The following is an 18,647-nucleotide window of genomic DNA, read 5'->3' on the forward strand; positions in this document are numbered from 1 at the left end:
GATTTCACAAGGAACTGCTATTCCTGCTCACAGCACCATCCGGAGCACACTAGGAGTGCGTGGCGTTATTTACATTTGTTTGCCCGTACCAAGGCTGACTGTAATTCCATAAATATTTATAGAAGCAGTGTGTATCTACAATACCCAGTCAATTCTCAGCGAGTGGTGTGTGCTAGGCTTTCTGGTCTATCCTGTGGGTTTATATAAAACCGATGATGCAGAAAGGTAAGGGGAAAGGAAAAGAAAAATTCCTGGTCCACATAAGCCGCTGGTGTTTGCCTGAGTGAGGGGAATCCACACCTGTGGGAGAGCTGCCCAGACAGCAGAGTTTGCAGATGTTTCATGGCACATAAGTCCCTAAGTCTGGGAGCTGTGGCCCGGCTCAGACGGGCGCAGGAGCCAGCTCTAATGCCTGCGAGCCAAGGAGGGATGGATTTACTGTCCTCCAGCAGTTGTGGCAGGCAGAGTGCCAAGTGGCATCTCCAGTGAGCGTGGCTGGGCATTCGCTACCCAGGTTGCAGGGGGATATTTACTGAATGACACTAATAAAACCCAAAAACAAAGCAGGCTAATGTCGGTAATTCCCTCGGACAATTTAAATGCACATATTTTAGGAGAGGAGCAGCCTCCCGCACATCCATTCTCACAAACGCTCTCTAAATACCGAGAACAATGCGGCCGCTGCACTTTGGAGAAGAAAGTGAGAATAGATTTGGGGACTGGAAGTGCCAAGCAGAAGCCGCAGAGCCAAATGTCACAGAGCCGTGGGACTGCAGGAGAGGCGGTGCGTGAGCATCCTCTCCGCAGAGGCACGGGGGGACAAAGCTGTCTGCTCAGGGTCACGGCAGCAAGTGGCCACCTCACTAATATTTGCCTCAAATGCTGCACAGAGCAAACATGCAGAGCTTTCCCCTGCAGCCCGAGCAGAATCGCCCCTGTATCCGTGCCCGGCTTTGGAGAATAAGCGCACGGTGCTGCTCTTGCAGTGCTGAGTGGGTCAGGCAGACGCGCTCCCCTCTCCCACCTCATCCTCATGAGGAAGCATGGCCACAGCTCTCCTTCCAAATGTCCTTCCTGCAGGACGTCTCTCCAGGGCTGCAGAGAAATGTCATTGTGGCTCCCCTGTGCTGGCAGCAGCCCAGGAGCAAGGGAGGTGTCACCACCGGCACCTTCCTGTACCATCGTGGGGATCACGAATTACTGGAGACGTTCTGAGCACGGAAGACGGACAGTCAGGACCCAAATTCCAAATAGTGCCAAGACCAACATTTGCATCACTCTTGGGGTTGTTTGCATCCCTCTTAGCAGTGGAAATGACATTTTCCATCCCTAATGAAACCAGGACTGTATGTCCTTTTCCCCGCCGCCCTGCAGAAATGGCCCCAGGCTCCTCCGCAGGACAGGGCTGGGCACAGCCCCGGCTGGAGGCAGGTGAGGGGAGCGTTCCGTGCCCACCCAGAGGGGCAGGGGAACTGGCGAGGGGTCAGCAAGGCAGAGGGCACGCAGGGAGGATGCGGTCACCTTTGTTGGTGCTGACCCCGGAGCCCCGGCTGCTGTCCATGCCTGAGGCCAGGCAGGGCGCCGCCTTTGTGGGGAGGCGAAGGGAAGTGCCCTCGCATCCCTCACGCTGACTTGCCTTCACCAGGGACCTTAATTCAGCAAAAACCGCAGCCGTCACGGATGGATGCGGAAGAGGGGAAGGGAGGGCTGGGGGCGACTGCTTCAGCAGTCCTTTTCCTTTCCATCGCTGTGCCCAGCTTCCCACAAACAGACGGCGGCAGCAGCCTCAGGAAGGGGGCACAATCTCCTTCCCCAAGCCCCAGCACCCCGCACCCCACTGCTCTCCGTGTCCCACCGCCCGCCTGAGCTCCGGAGGGGCCGCTTCCCTCGCTGTGATGTTTCCTCTTGTATGACACAGGGAATGTGAGGGTTTAGGCATTGAAGGAAGGGATTTTACCTCTTTGCATCCACTCCTTTTGACAGATGAAAGGTGCCTGTGTGGCACCAGGGACTGCCTGGATCCCCGTGGCCTCCTCCAGTCCCGGCCCCCAACATCGACCTCTTCACTCGCCCCCTCCACCTCCCTTCGGCAGCTCTTGTCCCAGGTTTGGGGAGGCTCCGGCTCCGCTTTCCTTGCGAGGTGGAAGGATAGCTCCTTTAATCTCACCCCTAACCCCATGACCTTCCTCCCTTAAGGAGCTTTTCCCCTTCATGTCACTGCTTTTTAAAGCCTCCTTTACAAATAAAAGCAATTTCCTTTTGGAACTGTAGCTATGACATGGGGAGATGCGCCTTTTTTTTTTGGACAATAAAGGGGTAAGAATGGGGGGCCAGCTTCTTTTTGGTGTTTGTATTCGGCAAGGTCTGTTTGTTTTGATACTTTACATAAGACTGTAAACACCAGGCGAGTTAAAAGCTTTAATTAAAAAAAAAGGTGGTGAGCTGGGGAGGGGAGGAAAAAAGAGGGGAAAAGCCTTTCAATTTACACAGTGACTTAGAGAAGCAGCCCCAGACAGACAAGATAAATACAGCCCGGGAATCGAAGAAAACTAGAGGACAAAAAAATAAAGAATATGACGGCATCAACCTAGAAAACGCAGCAGCTCAGCGCTGTGGCACCGCACAGTCCCGCAGCCCACCCAGCCCTGAGACCCCAGCGATGGGCTGAGAGCGGCCCTCGCTCGCCCCTGTTTGCCGGGGAGGCAAGGGAGGTGACAGCCTTGTCGCCCCACACCCCGGCTTTGGAGCTCCTGGGTGGGACATTTTCCTGTTCTCACGGGCAGGTCGGTCCTCGCTGTCCCCCGCCTTGTCACCGGGCGGCACCGGAGCAGAGCCGGGCGCGGGGGTTTGGGCTCCGGGCTGCGCTCCCGGCCCCGCTGCTCCCGTCGGGAACGGCTCTCGGGATGTCCCCTTGGGCTGAGGGGAGCTGGGGGGACAGAGCGGTGAGGGGAATGAGGGGAACCTGCGGCGGGTCCGGGTAGGCAGAACCGGGGTCCGGAACAGCCACCGGCACCAGCCAGGGGGACTGCGGGAAAAGGAAGGGAAAGAGGAAGGGAAAGAGGAAGGAAGGAAGGAAGGAAGGAAGGAAGGAAGGAAGGAAGGAAGGAAGGAAGGAAGGAAGGAAGGAAGGAAGGAAGGAAGGAAGGAAGGAAGGAAGGAAGGAAGGAAGGAAGGAAGGAAGGAAGGAAGGAAGGAAGGAAGGAAGGAAGGAAGGAAGGAAGGAAGGAAGGAAGGAAGGAAGGAAGGAAGGAAGGAAGGAAGGAAGGAAGGAAGGAAGGAAGGAAGGAAGGAAGGAAGGAAGGAAGGAAGGAAGGAAGGAAGGAAGGAAGGAAGGAAGGAAGGAAGGAAGGAAGGAAGGAAGGAAGGAAGGAAGGAAGGAAGGAAGGAAGGAAGGAAGGAAGGAAGGAAGGAAGGAAGGAAGGAAGGAAGGAAGGAAGGAAGGAAGGGTTGCCCATCCCAGACCATGCCAGCCCTCCCCAGCCCTGTCTCCTCGCAGAGAACGGGTACTGCGGGCATGGGGCAGAGGACTGTCCCCACCCGGACCCCTGGCCCAGCCTCCCCCTGCTGAATTCCCTCTTTTCCCCGCCGTCTTCCAGGCCCGGCGGCCGCGGAGGGGCACACGAAGGGTCTCGGGGTCCCACAACGGGTGGGTGGAGCGGGGAAGCTGCGAAGGACGAGGAAGGACGGGGCTCGGGCCTCTCAGACCTCCCCGCGGAACTTTCCGCAGAGCAGGAGAGGAGAACGAGCATCCTCCGCTCCGTCCTGCAGAACTCCTGCCTGGCTGACAGGGACGCCCCACTGAGAACTGTAGTTTTGTTTGTTGCTTGTTAAAAGAAAAGGCAGTTTTTAGTTGTATTTTATGTTCTGGGGTTGGGGTGGGTTTTGGGTTTTGTTTGCTTGCGTTTGGGGGGTTTGTTTTGCCTTGTTTTGTTTGCCTGAGGAAATGCAGTGTGTGTGCAGCGTGTCCGGGCCATGCCCCCATCTCTGCGTGCAGCCCCTCGCCCATCCCGGTCCCTCGAGAGGGGAAGGGGGCACCCAGGGCGGGGGGCACCCCAGGGTAAGGGGCATCTTTACCGGGAGGAGCCGAACTGCCCCACAGCCCGGCCCCTGCACAGCCCTGCCCGTCTCTAGGGCGGGGGCGGCTGTCGTGGACCCCCACCTCCGTCCCCCTGGGGCGCCATCACCACGACCCCCATCCCCGGATTGCCGGCAAGTCTCGGGCGGTGAAGGACGGGGAAGGTTCAGGGAGTTCGGTCCTGCTGAGGAGGGCAGGGATTCCCCCAAACTTCTCTCGGAGCTCGCCCGATCGCGGAGCCTCGGCGGTGCGGTGTGAGCGCGGCTGGGCTCCCGCTCCGCAACAGCTGGAAAATAGCCTTCGAGAGACCATAAAAGTTGATTATCCGGTGAGGAGCTGGAGTGGAAATTACCTAGTTAATTAGAGCCGTGGCTTTATTCTGCCTGTGAGTAAATGCCGAGGTGTAAATCCAAGGGAATTTAGGGGAATTAGCTGCCCATGTGGAAAGTGCAGGAGCAGCTCCAGCACCTCGCCCCAGCCCCTGCTAATGCTGGGGTCGGTGTAGAGTTGCTGAACTTTACCGTCACAACAGCTCCTGTTGTGTCTGCACGGATTAACTCCCCCGAGTCACGGGAGAAGCGGGGAAGCGTTCCTCAGTCGCGACAGCCGCGATTGTGCACACTTGTGTAGGCGCTGGTACCTGGCGGGTGTGTGTAAAACGGGCGGACGCATCATCTTGTTAAGATTAAATAAAAATGGTTTCAGGGAAATAATGTTGTACTTCTTTGAAGCTTTTCTGCCTCCACAGCTACAGATGAGGAAGCGAACGGCGATCCCGGCCGTCGCCCCGCGGATCCGCTCCGGGAGAGGCGTCGGATGCTGTCGCAGCCCGGGGACCGTGAGCCCTGCCCGGGACAGAAGCACAGCCAGAGCCCGAGCATCCCCCGGCGGGGACCGACGGGCCGGGTCGGGCTGTACCGGCCACGTCCCGCCCACCTACAGCACCTTTGTAAAGAAGCAAAAATCCGGCACCAGTTTCTGCCCCCAGTAGTTGTAGGTGTAACTCAAAGACACAGGGGGAAGTTTAGCTCCCAGCTTTATTTTTTAATCTCTTTTAATTTTTCCCCCTTTTTTTAAACAGGGGCTTACCAACTATTTATTTGCACAGGCCAAAAACTTTCCCGCAGTGACAGATAGTTTCATTCCTGGTTATGCTTCGGGCTGGTGGGTTTTTAAAGAACGGCTCGGCAAAACGAAGTCCAGGCGCTCCGGGAAGGGAACCGACAGCCAGTGTCACTCAGCGTCCTGACGGGGCCTCGCTGGCTCGGGTAACCGGACCAGAGCTCTGCCGCAGAGGGCTCTGGGGGTCCAGCCACGCAGCAGCGAACATTGCCTTCACCCTGGGAAACCGAAAGGGCTCCTCTCCTTTCCTTTCCTTTCCTTTCCTTTCCTTTCCTTTCCTTTCCTTTCCTTTCCTTTCCTTTCCTTTCCTTTCCTTTCCTTTCCTTTCCTTTCCTTTCCTTTCCTTTCCTTTCCTTTCCTTTCCTTTCCTTTCCTTTCCTTTCCTTTCCTTTCCTTTCCTTTCCTTTCCTTTCCTTTCCTTTCCTTTCCTTTCCTTTCCTTTCCTTTCCTTTCCTTTCCTTTCCTTTCCTTTCCTTTCCTTTCCTTTCCTTTCCTTTCCTTTCCTTTCCTTTCCTTTCCTTTCCTTTCCTTTCCTTTTCCTCCCATTCTCTTCTCTTCTCTTCTCTTCTCTTCTCTTCTCTTCTCTTCTCTTCTCTTCTCTTCTCTTCTCTTCTCTTCTCTTCTCTTCTCTTCTCTTCTCTTCTCTTCTCTTCTCTTCTCTTCTCTTCTCTTCTCTCTCTTTCTTTCTTTCTTTCTTTCTTTCTTTCTTTCTTTCTTTCTTTCTTTCTTTCTTTCTTTCTTTCTTTCTTTCTTTCTTTCTTTCTTTCTTTCTTTCTTTCTTTCTTTCTTTCTTTCTTTCTTTCTTTCTTTCTTTCTTCCTTTCTTTCTTTCTTTCTTTCTTTCTTTCTTTCTTCCTTCCTTCCTTCCTTCCTTCCTTCCTTTCTTCCTTTCTTCCTTTCTTCCTTTCTTCCTTTCTTCCTTTCTTCCTTTCTTTCTATGATCACCATATTATCGTGCTCTGGGCTGTTGTTTACCCTTACTTTCTACCTAACTTTGACAAAATTGGAGGTTTTTATTGTTGTTGTTTGACAGTTTTCGATTGGGCCCGGGAAGGCTGTCCCCAGTCCCAGCGGGCGGGCGGGAGGGGAGGGAGCTGCTCCTCGTGGGCAGGGGCAGGGCAAGAAGAGGGGCCGGGGGAGGGCAGGGGAAGGACGGGGCAGAGAGAGGACAGGGCCAGGGGCAGGGCGAGCCAGGGCCAGGGGCAGGGCGAGCCGGGGGCCGGCACTCCCACCCCACCCGCGCACCCTCCCTCCCGTGGGAAGGGGAGGCGGTGGGGGGTGGCTGCTCCCCGTCACTCCTTGCTGCGAACGGCAGCCGTGACCCAGCGCTGCTTTCCCGAGTGCAGGCTCTGACATTCACCCTCACCCGTTCCCTCTCCAGCATCCTCCGTGCCCCACACCGGTGCCCTCGTCCGTTCCGCGGGGAGCCCGTCTCGGGCCGGGCCGGGGAGGCAGCAGCGGGCTCTGCCCTCGCCACGAGCAGCTCATGAAATTTTCATGATCTTGCAAGAAAGTGGAAGCCAGGGTTTCCAGCCCGTCTCTTTGCCCCCGTTGATGGGAAAGTATTCCCGCTTGAAGTGGATGGATGGATGGGCGATGCCGGTCCCACCGCAGGCTGCGGGGTGGGACCCCGGCGGCCGCAAAGGGCCCTTCATCCTGCCTGGCACGGGGGGAATGGGGAAAATCCGGAGGTTCTGTGGCTTTCATTCTTGTGGTTGTCGGCGGTGCAGTGAGAAGCAGGCGGCACTGGGGAAATGCGGCCGTGCTGGCTGAGCTCTTCCGGCCCGCCGGCTCCAGGAAAGCCTGGACAGGGCTAGGCGGGGGTTGCTGCTGCTTTTCCCCTTCCAAAATTGGTGCGAGAAGCCAGGGAAGGCCGGGCAGCGGCGGGCACACCGCCCGCGGCACGGCCGGGCTGGCAAAGGAGCAGCGACCTCTCCCCTCTCCTCCATCCTCCGCCAGCAGCTCCAACGCTCTGGCAAAGCTGCCTCAAAGGCTTCGCTCGGAAAAAAAAGCCGAGTGTGAGCGGGAGGCACATGAGGGCCGCGGGGATGTGCCCAGGCTGTGCCCACGGGGTCGCTGCCAGACCTCCCCCGGCGGCACGGGCAGGGACTGGCTGGAAATGGGGGAATGAATCGCTGTAAACCCGGCGAAATTTGGTGCATGCCTGCGTTTTGCAGGCAGTCATTCCATGCTGGGAGAACGGGAGGTGCAGCACCTCCCTTGGCTTCCACTATTGCTCTGGGCATTTTGGCTCCCCAGCACCTCGGGGTTTGTTGTTTTGGTTTGGTTTCCTTTTTCCCGAGTGTGGGAAAAAGCTGGAAGGAGGGTTCGCTCGGAGGAGCGGCACAAACAGCCCGGGAGCCTGCCCGCAGCCCGGCCCCGGCCGCAATCTCCCTCCCTCCTTCCCCGTGCCGAGCTCCCGGGCTGTCCTCCCCTTTCTAAAGTTCTCAGTGCCAAAATTTTGCGCCGAGCAAAGGGCAGCGTTTGCTGCCCCCGCACACTCACTTTTTTCAGGGAAGGAAAACATATAAAATTTTTAAAGGGTGGCAGCATGGAATGAGCCTCGTTGAAACTACGCGGAGAGCGTAAGGAAAAGAAATATTGCTGGTGTGCGGAGAGGTGACATTTGCAGGCACTAGGTCTGCGAGGGGAGGCTGAAGCAAAGAAGGAAACGAAGCCAAACTCCCATTGTCAAGCCACCTCTCCCGGTGACCCACAGTGGTTCCCGAGGAAAAGCCCCCGCACGCTGCGATGCCGCTTGCGAGGCGACTGCAGACCGGCGAGCAATAGTGCTGCTGGGGAATGTTTCTACAGAGATTGAGCTCCCAGATAAAAATAACCTTGGGAAAAAAAAAAAAATAGACTGTTCAGATTTCTTCGGTTCGGTATCAGATCACTCCTTCACCCCTCGCAGCCCCCCCGCTGCCTCTGCATACCTGAGGTGCTGGATTATTGTCAGAGGACAGGCAGATGCAGTAATTGTTTTGTACAGCTTTGTTGATCTCCTACTTCGGAGTTTACCTCAGGAATTCTCCTCCCTGTCCTACGTACGGTAGAAATGTCCCCGCGAAGGAGCGGGATAACGAATGGGAAGGTTAACGCTGTACCGGCAGCGGGCGGGCAGGTAACAAGGGGTTCAAGGAGGTTTAAAGTTTTTATCGGTAACTTGGGTCCGCCCGGGAGCGAAATATTTGAAGTGCAACACCTTGAACACGTTTAATTATGGGGTAGTAGTAGAGCGAGAGCTTCCAAGTAATTAGAAAATACTTCTTGGGAGACAGGCTAATCGCTTTTCATGGGGCTCTTGAAGAAATTAACCTCTGGGTGCTTGTTTGAGCAAAACAACTTTGGATCAGCCACTGCTGGTCTTCTCTGGTGAACCCTACCCGCTGCGAAATACGAAGAAAATAGGGAAATTGATTTAAAATTAAACAGAAATGAAATAATAAAGGAAAAGAAAACGGGAAAGAAAACAAAAAAGATAAGAAAAAGGGAAGTAAAAAGGGAAAGAAAGAGGAAAGAAAAAGGAAAAGAAGAGGAAAGGCTCACTGTCCCTTTCCTTCAAGGTGGCGAGCGATGCGTGTCACCGCAGGGAAGCCACCTCCAAATAAAAACGTCACTTAGGGGGAGAGCCGGCGCTCGGGGTGCGGTAGACACTGGGGCCGGGCCAGCACCTCCCGACCCCGCTCGGCCCTCGGCGGGGTCGCGCAGCTCCTCGGGGCGCGCCCCGTCGGGGCGGTGGCACCGTGCGGGGCCCGGACACGGATCTCGGGTCAGCCGCGGGGGGAGGACGCGCCCCCGCCTTGTCGCTCCCCTCTCCTGCTCCCCGCGGAGGATCCGAGCCCCGCAACCTGTTCAGCCCCCCTACCCTTCCTCCATCCAGTCGCACCTTGCTCCCTAGTTTTATTCCGGGGTATTTCTCCCTAAAGACAAGCAAAGCAGCTGCGGCAGCTTTCCCGTCCTAAAGAACCAAGGGCTTTTGCGGGGTCCAAAGGGTGACGGGCCGGCGTTTTGGGGGGCAGCACGGCGCCGCGACGCCGTTTGGGGAGAGGTCAGGGCAGATCAAAAGCTCCTGTCCGGCTGCGGGAAGGACGAGTCAATTACGGCCGAACCGCGCTGCGGGGAGGGGACGCGACCCCCGAGCAGCCCGCGGGCACCGGGCCGGGCCTGTTCCTCCCCCCCCCCCAGACCCCTTTGTATCGCCGCCGCTCGCTTAATATTATTGATGCGTTTCTGCAAGGAATTGTGGGATGCCGCCCCCTCCCCGGTAAACAGCGGGACGATGAAACCCCCGGTAACTCATGGCCGATGAGGGGCGGCGGGCGCAGCGGGCGGGGGGCGGCGGTGAGCGCCCCGCGGCGAGGCACCCGCGGCCGCCCCCGCGCATCCCGCGCATCCCGCGGCGGCCGCGCCGGGCCGGGCCCGTCCGGGGGAGGGGCGCGGGCGCTGTCACTTACCGGGGCGCCCCGCACCACGTGTGCGCTCGCCCGGGCTGCCATTGGCCCGAGGCACGTGTCGGAGCGCCCGGGCCCGCGACGTCAGCGGCGGGGGCCCCGTTAAAACCTAAAGGACAACAACCCGAGTGGAAGTGCCCGGGCGCGGCGGCGGCGGCCGCCGGGGCGTAGCGCGGCGCAGGGCGGGCGGCAGGGCAGGGCGGGACGCCCCCCCCAGCCGCGGCGGCCCCGCATGTGCGGGCGCGGGGCGGCGCGGGGCGGCGCGGGGCGAGGCGCTGCCGGCCGGAGCCCCGCGGGGCGCCCCTCACCGCCCTGCCCTCCGCGGGACACCGGCTGCTGAGAGCCCGCCTCCACCCCGCCCCGACACCGGCGCTTCGTTTTTTGCTCTGGCACCCCCCTCCCCACCCCCCTCCTCCGCTCCACAATTATTATTATTTTTATTATCGCTAATTTTTCCTCCGCGGATGAGGCGCGGCGGCGGCGGCGGCGGCCGGGGCAGCAGGCGGCAGCGCGCCGCGGGACCGAGCGGCTGAGCGGCGGCGGGAGAGGCGGCGAGCGGCGGCGGGAGGACCGGAGCCCCTGTGTTTTCATTTTTTGTCAAAGTTGGAAGTGGTGCAGGCTCGGCTGCTGGCTTGCGGGTCTCCCTGCATTTGTCTCTTAATATTTTTTTTTAATTACTCTTAATTTTTAAAATTTTTCCTTTTTTTTTTTTTTCAAACTCTGGATTTTGAATGCCGGGCGAAGCCAGGAGAAACGAAAGCAAATAGACACCTGTGTGTGCGTGTATATATATATATATATATACATATATATAAATATAGATATTAAAAAATTAAAATAAAGAACAACCGACTGCAGCAGCAACAACAGACAGCGCTCGGCAGCGCCCGGTCGGCGGCGGGCGGGCAGCGGAGCCGTCGGCGGGGCGGCCGCGCAGCATGGAGGAGGGCGGCCGGAGCCCCCGGGAGGAGGCGGCCGAGCCGCAGGAGTCCGGCGGCGACGCGGAGCCCGGCGGCGGCGGCGGGCGGCGGGGGCTGCTGCTCCCCCCCGGTGACCCCCCGCACCCCCACCCGCACCCGCACCGCATCACCAACTTCTTCATCGACAACATCCTGCGGCCCGAGTTCGGGCGGAGGAAGGAGGCGGGCGGCCCCGACGGAGAGCCCCGGCGGCCCGGCGCGGAGAGCCGCCGCAGCCCCGCCGCGGCGCCGGCCCCCGGGGCTCCGCTGCCCGGCGGCGGGGCGGGCTCGCCGGGCCGGGGGGAGGGCGGCCCCGCCGGGCTGGCCCTGCACGGCGCCGCCAAGAAGGGGGGGGACCCCGCGGCGCTGGAGGCGGCCCTGAAGGCGCGGGGGCTGAGCGGCGGCGACCTGTCGGTGAGCTCGGACTCGGATAGCTCCCAGGCCAGCTCCAACGCCGGGAACCAGCCCATGCTGTGGCCCGCCTGGGTGTACTGCACGCGGTACTCGGACCGGCCCTCCTCAGGTAAGCGCTGCCCCGCCGCAGCCCCGCTCCCCACGGCCGCTGCCCGTTCTCCGCGCTCCCCGGGCCGCCGCCGCCCGCCCGCGAGGCCGGGAAGCGGCGTGGCAAAACCTCCGCTCCCCTTTCCCTTTCCGTCTTCTTCTGGTTGTTTTTCTTTTTTCTGTTTGGGTTTTGATTTTTGTTTTTTGGTCTTTTTTGAGGGGTTTTGTTTATGTTTTTTTGATTTTTTTTTTTTTTTTGGCGGGTGGGCGAGTTGCTTAAAACGGCCTGAAAACGCTCGAAGATGCAGGGTCGGCCGGGGGTGCGCGGAGCCGCAGGGACGAGGAGGGAACGAGGGTCCCTCCCTCTGTCCCCGCCGCCGCGGCGGAGCTGAGGCCGCCTGGGCTCGGGGCATTTCCCACCAACTGAGGAGTTTTATGAAAGAAGGAGGAAAAAACAAACTGTCTTCGGGCTCCCCGCTCATCCTCCCGGCGAGCTCTCCTTTTCCCTGCCGGGAACCCCCCCCTGAGCTGGGTTTTGGAAAGGGGAGGTGGCATTTCTACAGGCCTCGCCTTGTTTTGATTAGTCTTTTTGGCCAAAAACAATCCGCGATCGCTTATTTCTCTAAAAGAGGCCTCCGAGCTGCCGCCGTGTCTTTTCTTTCTTTTAATTTCCCCCCATATGCTGTAGGTCAGCTCTGTGGGGGCCGGGGACATTTCCAAGAGCAGGGAAACTTCTTTAGCAGAGTCCGTCCTTTGGCAAGGGTTTAGGCAGAACGTTCTGAAATTATCTTTTAAAAAAATAAATTAAAAAAAAAAATTTAAAAAATAACAAGCAGGGGGTAAAATGTCCTTTCACTACCGCTGGGACAGGAGGGCTGGCTCCGGCAGATCGGTAAAACCCCGGTTAAAAACAAGTAGAAAATACTGGAGGAAGGCATGGAAAACATCAAGCAGGAGATCTTGTCCCGGGGAAAAGGAAAAAAAAATATGGGTCTTTCTCTTACAAAAGCGGCGAGGTAGGATTTTCACCCGGGAGTCGGCTAGCTGAGGAAGGGATCGTAAAACGAGATGAAAATTAGTTCGTAATATCTGAAAACAAACTCTTACTCAGAGGTAATATTCCGAGCTGAATTGGAATTTACTCCATTGTTCTCCAGTGCTCTCCTTTGTTAATATTTAATTAACATACATCCTCACAATGGCTCGGCCCGGGCAGAAAAGGCTCCTTGTGCTGCCGAGAATAATATTCCCGAGAATAATCCCGGCGATTCGGATCGGGCCGTGCAGCGCCATATGGGCACTGCAGCGGAGAGGCGGAATGCTGCTGGCCGAGTAAAGTGCAAGAGGATTTCCATTATAATTTTTATCGCGACTCACAAAAAAAAAAAAAAAAAAAAAAAAAAAGTGAAAAAGTATAGAGGTTTTCTTAAAAAAAAAAAAAAAGAATCTGTTCAGGGTATAAAATTTAGCCCCGTGCCTCTGCCCCTGTGCAAGCTTTCCCCGCCGGGCATTGCCGGGACACAGGGGCTCGGTCAGTGCGTTTGTGGCTGGGAGAAAAGGGCCGGGGGAGCGGAGGGGGGTCCAGCCGGGCAGCGAGCGGGGCGCGGGGGGCTGCGGGGGGCTGCGGCTGCCGTTCCGCCGCCTCCCGAGCATCCCTGGCAGCGGAGGCACAAAGCGGGGACCCTTCCCCCCGAGGGGGTGGCGCTGCCGGAGCAGGGTGCCCCCCAGGCGGGAGCTGTGCCCGCAGCGGTGTCGGTGCTTCTCCTCCTCTCTCCCGGCCGTAGGTCCCCGCTCCCGCAAACCAAAGAAGAAGAACCCCAACAAGGAGGACAAGCGGCCTCGCACCGCCTTCACCGCCGAGCAGCTGCAGAGACTCAAGGCCGAGTTCCAGACGAACCGGTACCTGACCGAGCAGCGGCGGCAGAGCCTGGCCCAGGAGCTCGGCCTCAACGAGTCCCAGATCAAAATCTGGTTCCAGAACAAGCGAGCCAAGATCAAGAAGGCGACGGGCAGTAAGAACTCCCTGGCAGTGCACCTCATGGCCCAGGGGCTCTACAACCACTCCACCACGGCGAAAGACGGCAAGTCGGACAGTGAATAGCCAAGGGAAAGGGGGGGTGGGAGGGAAGCCACGGAGGGAGGGGGAGGTAGGGGTGGGGGGGCCGTTTGCAGTCAAAGTTTATACAATGCAATAATTTAATTAAAAAAAAATAAAAAGAAACATAAGGGCCAGTGTATAAAGATTATACCAGCATTAATAGTGAAAATATTGTGTATTAGATATAATTCTGCAATATTCTATGTATATATAATTTACAGGTAAGGTGGTGTAAAAATCCAAGATATCTGATTATAAAATATTTTTTTTTGGTTGGTTGGTTTTGGTTTCGGGGGTTTGGGCTTGTTGTTTGGTTTCGTTGCTTTTTTTTTTTTTTTTTTTGGTTGTATGAAGTTTTAGATGCTATCTTTAAGTTTTTTTTTTTTTTGAAGCTTAAGTTACTTTTTTATAGACTTAAGCGCAGTTTTAATGGACATTGGACGCTGTTTTTTGAAATTCAAAAAAAAATTAAAAACAACTTTTGCTGAAGTCCAAAGATTTTTATTGCTGCATTTCACACGACTGTGAACCGAATAAATAGTTCTCCTATTTGTTCTATGAGTTTTAACTTTTTTTTTTTCACCCCACCCCTAACCTTTTCTTTTGGTTTTTTTTTTTTCCTTTTTTGGGTGTGTTTTTTGTTTTGTTTTGGTTTTTTTTTGGTGTAGTGTTTTTGTAAATTTTTTTTTTTTTTTGGAGTTGGGGTGTCTGGGGCTGATTTTGGGGATAGACGAGGAGAATTTAATTTTAAAAGAAAGAAAAGATATAAGTAACGTTAGGGAAACAAATCTCAAAGCACCGTCTCGAAACATGCCCGGGGTCCTTTCCTACGCCTCTGCTCCTCCATCACCGCCAAGGAGAGCCACGGGCACCCGTGAATGCGGAATGCAGGCGTGGATGCTGGGCAGAGATGGGGTCAGCACCCCCCTTTCCAACCTGTTGGGATAACTCCGGGAACCCCATCTCCGAAAAGCGGGAGCCTCTCCGGGATGCTGCTCCCTCACGGCCCCGCTGTCCCTCCGCGGAGGACAACCGAGGGATGGGACCCGGCTCCGCTCCAGCATCACCTCCCCGAAACATTTGGGAGCGTTTTAGCCCCCCTTTCCCCCCCAAAAAATTCCCATTTTTAGTTGTACCTTCCCCTGCGCAGCGCGGTCCCCGCTAGCGCGACGCTCCACGGCAGCGTGCGGGTGGGTGCTTCACCCCACACCCCCTTCCTCACGCAGACACCTCCCTGAAATCGGAGTTTTTGGGGGGTTCGAGGCGCTGTGCTGCGTTGAACCCGTTTGTCCCGGAGGGGAATTTGTCCCGCGTGGGCCTGGGTGTGCGTGGGCGGCTGCTCAGGAACGGATTCTCCTGCGACGCTGTTTGTGGGGGGGGGAAATCTTCTCGCTTTGCCTTAAAACCTCTTTATTTTGCAGCTCTAATAGATACACACTGTACATAGTAGTATAAAATTTAAAAAAGGAAAAAAAAAAGGAAAAAAAGGAAGGAAAATCCAGCTATAAAATAAAAACTGTAATTTTAAATTCTGTGAATAACCATCAGCTGCTTAGGGGCCAGGATTAAATGACATTGCCTTTTAGCAAGAAAGCAAAGGATTTTTTTTTCTTCTCTCCAGTTTATAAAACATGTGCATTTTACAATTGCAGTATCAAATATTTATAATCGGATGAAATATGAATGTTTCTATTTACAACTGTGTTCTCAACATTGTGAACATTCTCGCTGCATTTTGTGTGTTTCGATTCTCGAGGACTGCATTAAATAATAATAATTAAAAAAAAACCAACCCAACCAAAGAACCCACTTTATTACGAAATCCAACCCGTGTCACTCAGACGTTACAATGGAGCTATTGGGGAATATATATCCCTAAATGTTCATACAGCCTTCAGACTGCACTTCTGAGCGTTGGAGCTGGAATTAGAAGTATTTCGTAGTTTTAATTCTTTACAGGGGTATGTGTATGGGGGGTAAAATCTGTGGCGATTTATGAGAGAGGTGGTTTTGCAGGCAGGCGTTTCATCAGCCTTTTGACTTAATGAGGAAACTTTGGGGGATTCATTCCTAGGCTGAAGGAGAGGACGAACGCCAGCCGGCACCGAGCCCCTCTCGGGCACTCCTCCTCCCGCTCAAAAGGAGCTGCAAACGGAAAGGAAAATCTCTTTAATCTCACGTACTGTCAACAGGTTTCACCTTTTCAAGACTTTAAATACCCGGTGGTGTGATATTCTGACAGGCTGCGTTTGGAAAACCTCTGCTAGGAAAACACGTAACCCCGGAGCTCGGGAAGAGGGGATGGAATATTGCCGATGCCACGCCACGAAACCAGGCACCCTGTAAAATACTTGGCAGCCCCGGGAAATGACAGTACCACGATTTTAGGACAGGCTGGACAAAAATAAAACGATCACCCGCCTTGCTGCGACAAAGGGCACAAGAGCTCCGAAATAGCTTTCGGCAGGCAGGAGAGGGAGGAAGGGCAGAGCCTCACTCACCCTCAGGGTCGCTCCTGCTGCAGGGGACTCGCTCCCAGACAAAACCAAGGAGAATGGGGGGAAAGGGGGAAGAGTATTTAAAATTTTATTTTGTACTTTATTTTTCTCAAGCTGCTACTTTGGGATATATTCTGCAAGGGGCAAAATTCTCCAGGAGCGGAGCTGCCGCTGGGACAGTGCACCAAGGGCTTCACCTGCCCGGAGAACCTAGGGGCAGGGCTGAGTGCGGGGATGCTACCAGGATACTGTGGGCTTCTTGCTTTATTTCCCCAGCCTCTCTAGTTTGCATACTTTTGATATATATATATATATATATATATTTCTTTTTTGTTACCTCTATTAATGGAGGCAGGTGATTTATGATCCCTTGGGAGAGAATCGATGGCAGTGGCCGCTCAAAAAGAGTTTTAAATCTGGTTTGAAAAATAGCTTCCGTTGTCTGACCGTACAAAATGGCACCGTGGGTGTTACACGAGGGCAGCTAAGTCCCACGGAGATATTATTTGTATTTTTTTTTAGGAAGTCACTAAACCTGCAGTGGGGGAAAAATTGGCCCTGCTCCTAAGAGTGCAGGCAGAAGTGCAGTTTCCACCTGTCCTCACCCAGCTTGGTAAGAAAAGCTGGGAATAGAAAACAGATGTGTGACACCAGCAGGAATATGTAGTTTTGGGTTAAAAAAAAATTTAGTAATGCCACTTCTCCAAGCTAGTCCAGTCTGTGGAGCAAGGACAGACACTATCTCGCTGCTGCTTGGATTTTATCCAGACCAGAACACAAAATATTTGCCATTGGTAAGCAGTGCCTTCAGTGGGAGCAGCGAGTTCCTCGCACGGGCCGCACTTGTCGCCTGCCTCCGATATTTTGGGGAGCGCTGGCACGTGAAGAGGCGCAGGTTGGGAGGGATTCTCTCCGCTGCTGCCTTCGCCACCCTTGGAGCGGCTGCTGCTGCCCGGGCTCCATCCGGAACGCGCTCCCACGCCCGGGCAGCGGCTCCCCGCTGGCTCGGCAAGGACCGCACCGCTGAATTAGCCCTCGAGAACTTCAAATTTAAAATTATTTTAACAGGAGGAGCTGCCGCATAAGCTTCTTTTGCAATTTTAGCAAAGCAAGAAGCCCTTTCTGAAGCAGCATTTTGTTTTGGAAAAGGCAAAACTCCAACCCACGACAGCCCTGAAGCCGAGAGCCTCCCCCAAAATCCGGCTGCGCCGGGGCAAGGGCAGAGGCAGGAGTGGCCCTGGAGTCACACGGCTGGCAGCGTTTTTATCCTGGCAGGCAGCTCTTCCTGAGATTTCCCTCCCCCATCTAGTGGGGCAGGCTCCTTCCCCTCCAGCCAGGGCAGCGGAGTTCAGTTAAAAAAAAAAAAAAAAAAAAGGAAAAAACCAAACTAACTATTCAAACGAAACAACCAACCCAGGAAAGTATTTCAGGGCGGAACAAAAATACATCTACACTTGCCCGCGCCAACCAGCCCCTCCGTGTAATTAATTAAGCGTATTTTCCCCGTAACTCTGTTCAATGAGCGTCTGAGCGCTGAGGTTTAGTGAAGGTGTTCCTCCGCTCCGCTCCCCGCTAACGCAGGATGTGCAAACCCACACCCAGGCACGATATATGCAAATATCCGCGCCATTGATTGTGAAATGCATATCAGAGTTAGAGGGAGAAACTATTTAGCTAGCTCGGGTTCGTGGAAAAAAAAAAAAAGTAATTCTGTATCCCGCTGATTTAATATCCGACCGCCACATTCAATCCCCGCCCATGCAGCTATCAAAAGTACCCCTGGGATGTTTGGATATCATCTCCAAACTAACATCTGTGATTATGAAACGCTCAGAAGGGGAAGGTTAATAACAATTTGTTTCAAAGGGCCATGAGTCAATTTTATAAACAAATTCGCGTCGTCTTAAAAGCAAACAAATAAACAAGCAGCGTGGAAGCTGGCACCCACGGGCAGGGGCCGGAGCTGGGTATTTGGGGCAGGATTTGTGCCTGCTTCCCGCAGGGATGGAGCCGAGGCAGCCTGGGACGGGCCGGGAGCAGCAGCTGGGGATGGAGTGGTGTGCAGGGGAAGAAGTTTGTGCCGTGACAGCCCGGGGGATTCTCCCTGGCTCTGGCAGAAACGCAAGCAGACACATTTGGGAAGCGTAAGGTAGTCCCGGGTTTCTGTACAGAAAGTTGGGACGGTCCCTGACAGGGAGCTGGGTTCTGTGGAGTAGGAGAGGGGGCAGCTCTGGGCTATGCAGGGCTAGGGAGGGGTATCCATGCCCTGGGCTCACCCCTCACACACACCGAGACCAGCCTCGCAGCTCAAACCAGCACTAGCTCATTCCCAGTCTGTTCTGGCACATATTTTGGGACCCCTGGCAAACTCAGGCAAGGCTGCCGGCCAAAGCCTGGCCCCAGCATCGGGAATAAGTGGCCTGGTTGAGCCCAGGCTGAAGAGAAGACCGAGCCGGCGGCTCCACCGCCAGGTACGCCTGGAGCCCGAGGGCAGCACCTTGCCCGCTGCCCTGCCCTGCCCGCTGCCCAGCCCTGCCCACTGCCCTCCCCTGCCCTCTGCCCAGCCCTGCCCGCTGCCCAGCCCTGCTGCCCACGGCCACCACCCTTCACTTGCTCTCGCCCCACCATCTACCTCGACCTGGAAAGAAATTTAAATTTGGCGTTTGACACATTTTAACGTCTTGAAAAGTAATAATAATAATAAAAAATTTTAAAAAAAAGAGAAAAAAATTAAAAGGCAGGCAAAAGCAGAAGCGAGCCTCACGCACACACGCGCCGGGCTGACCCGCGTCACTGCGGGGCCGTGCGTGGGAAGCGGCGGGTGCGGGGGACAGGAGCCACTCCCCGCGTGTCCCCGGGGCTTCCCCCGAGGGAGGGCTCAGTCCTCGTCCTCTCCGGTTCCCCTCCCGGGAGAACAGGGAGGAAAAGGGCCCGTGTCCCC

At 55.4% G+C, this 18,647-nt stretch overlaps 1 protein-coding gene across 1 annotated transcript; it reads left to right on the forward strand.

The window, feature by feature from the left end:
* Positions 1 to 9,805: 9,805 nt before the first annotated feature.
* Positions 9,806 to 13,212, forward strand: EN2 (engrailed homeobox 2). Its single transcript, XM_030264264.4, has 2 exons — positions 9,806 to 11,132; positions 12,895 to 13,212. The coding sequence occupies exons 1-2, from the start codon at positions 10,589 to 10,591 to the stop codon at positions 13,209 to 13,211; spliced, it is 861 nt and encodes a 286-aa protein (XP_030120124.1). The 5' UTR covers positions 9,806 to 10,588; the 3' UTR covers position 13,212.
* Positions 13,213 to 18,647: the final 5,435 nt, after the last annotated feature.

Source organism: Taeniopygia guttata, chromosome 2 (assembly GCF_048771995.1).
Source record: "Taeniopygia guttata chromosome 2, bTaeGut7.mat, whole genome shotgun sequence".
NCBI lineage: Eukaryota > Metazoa > Chordata > Aves > Passeriformes > Estrildidae > Taeniopygia > Taeniopygia guttata.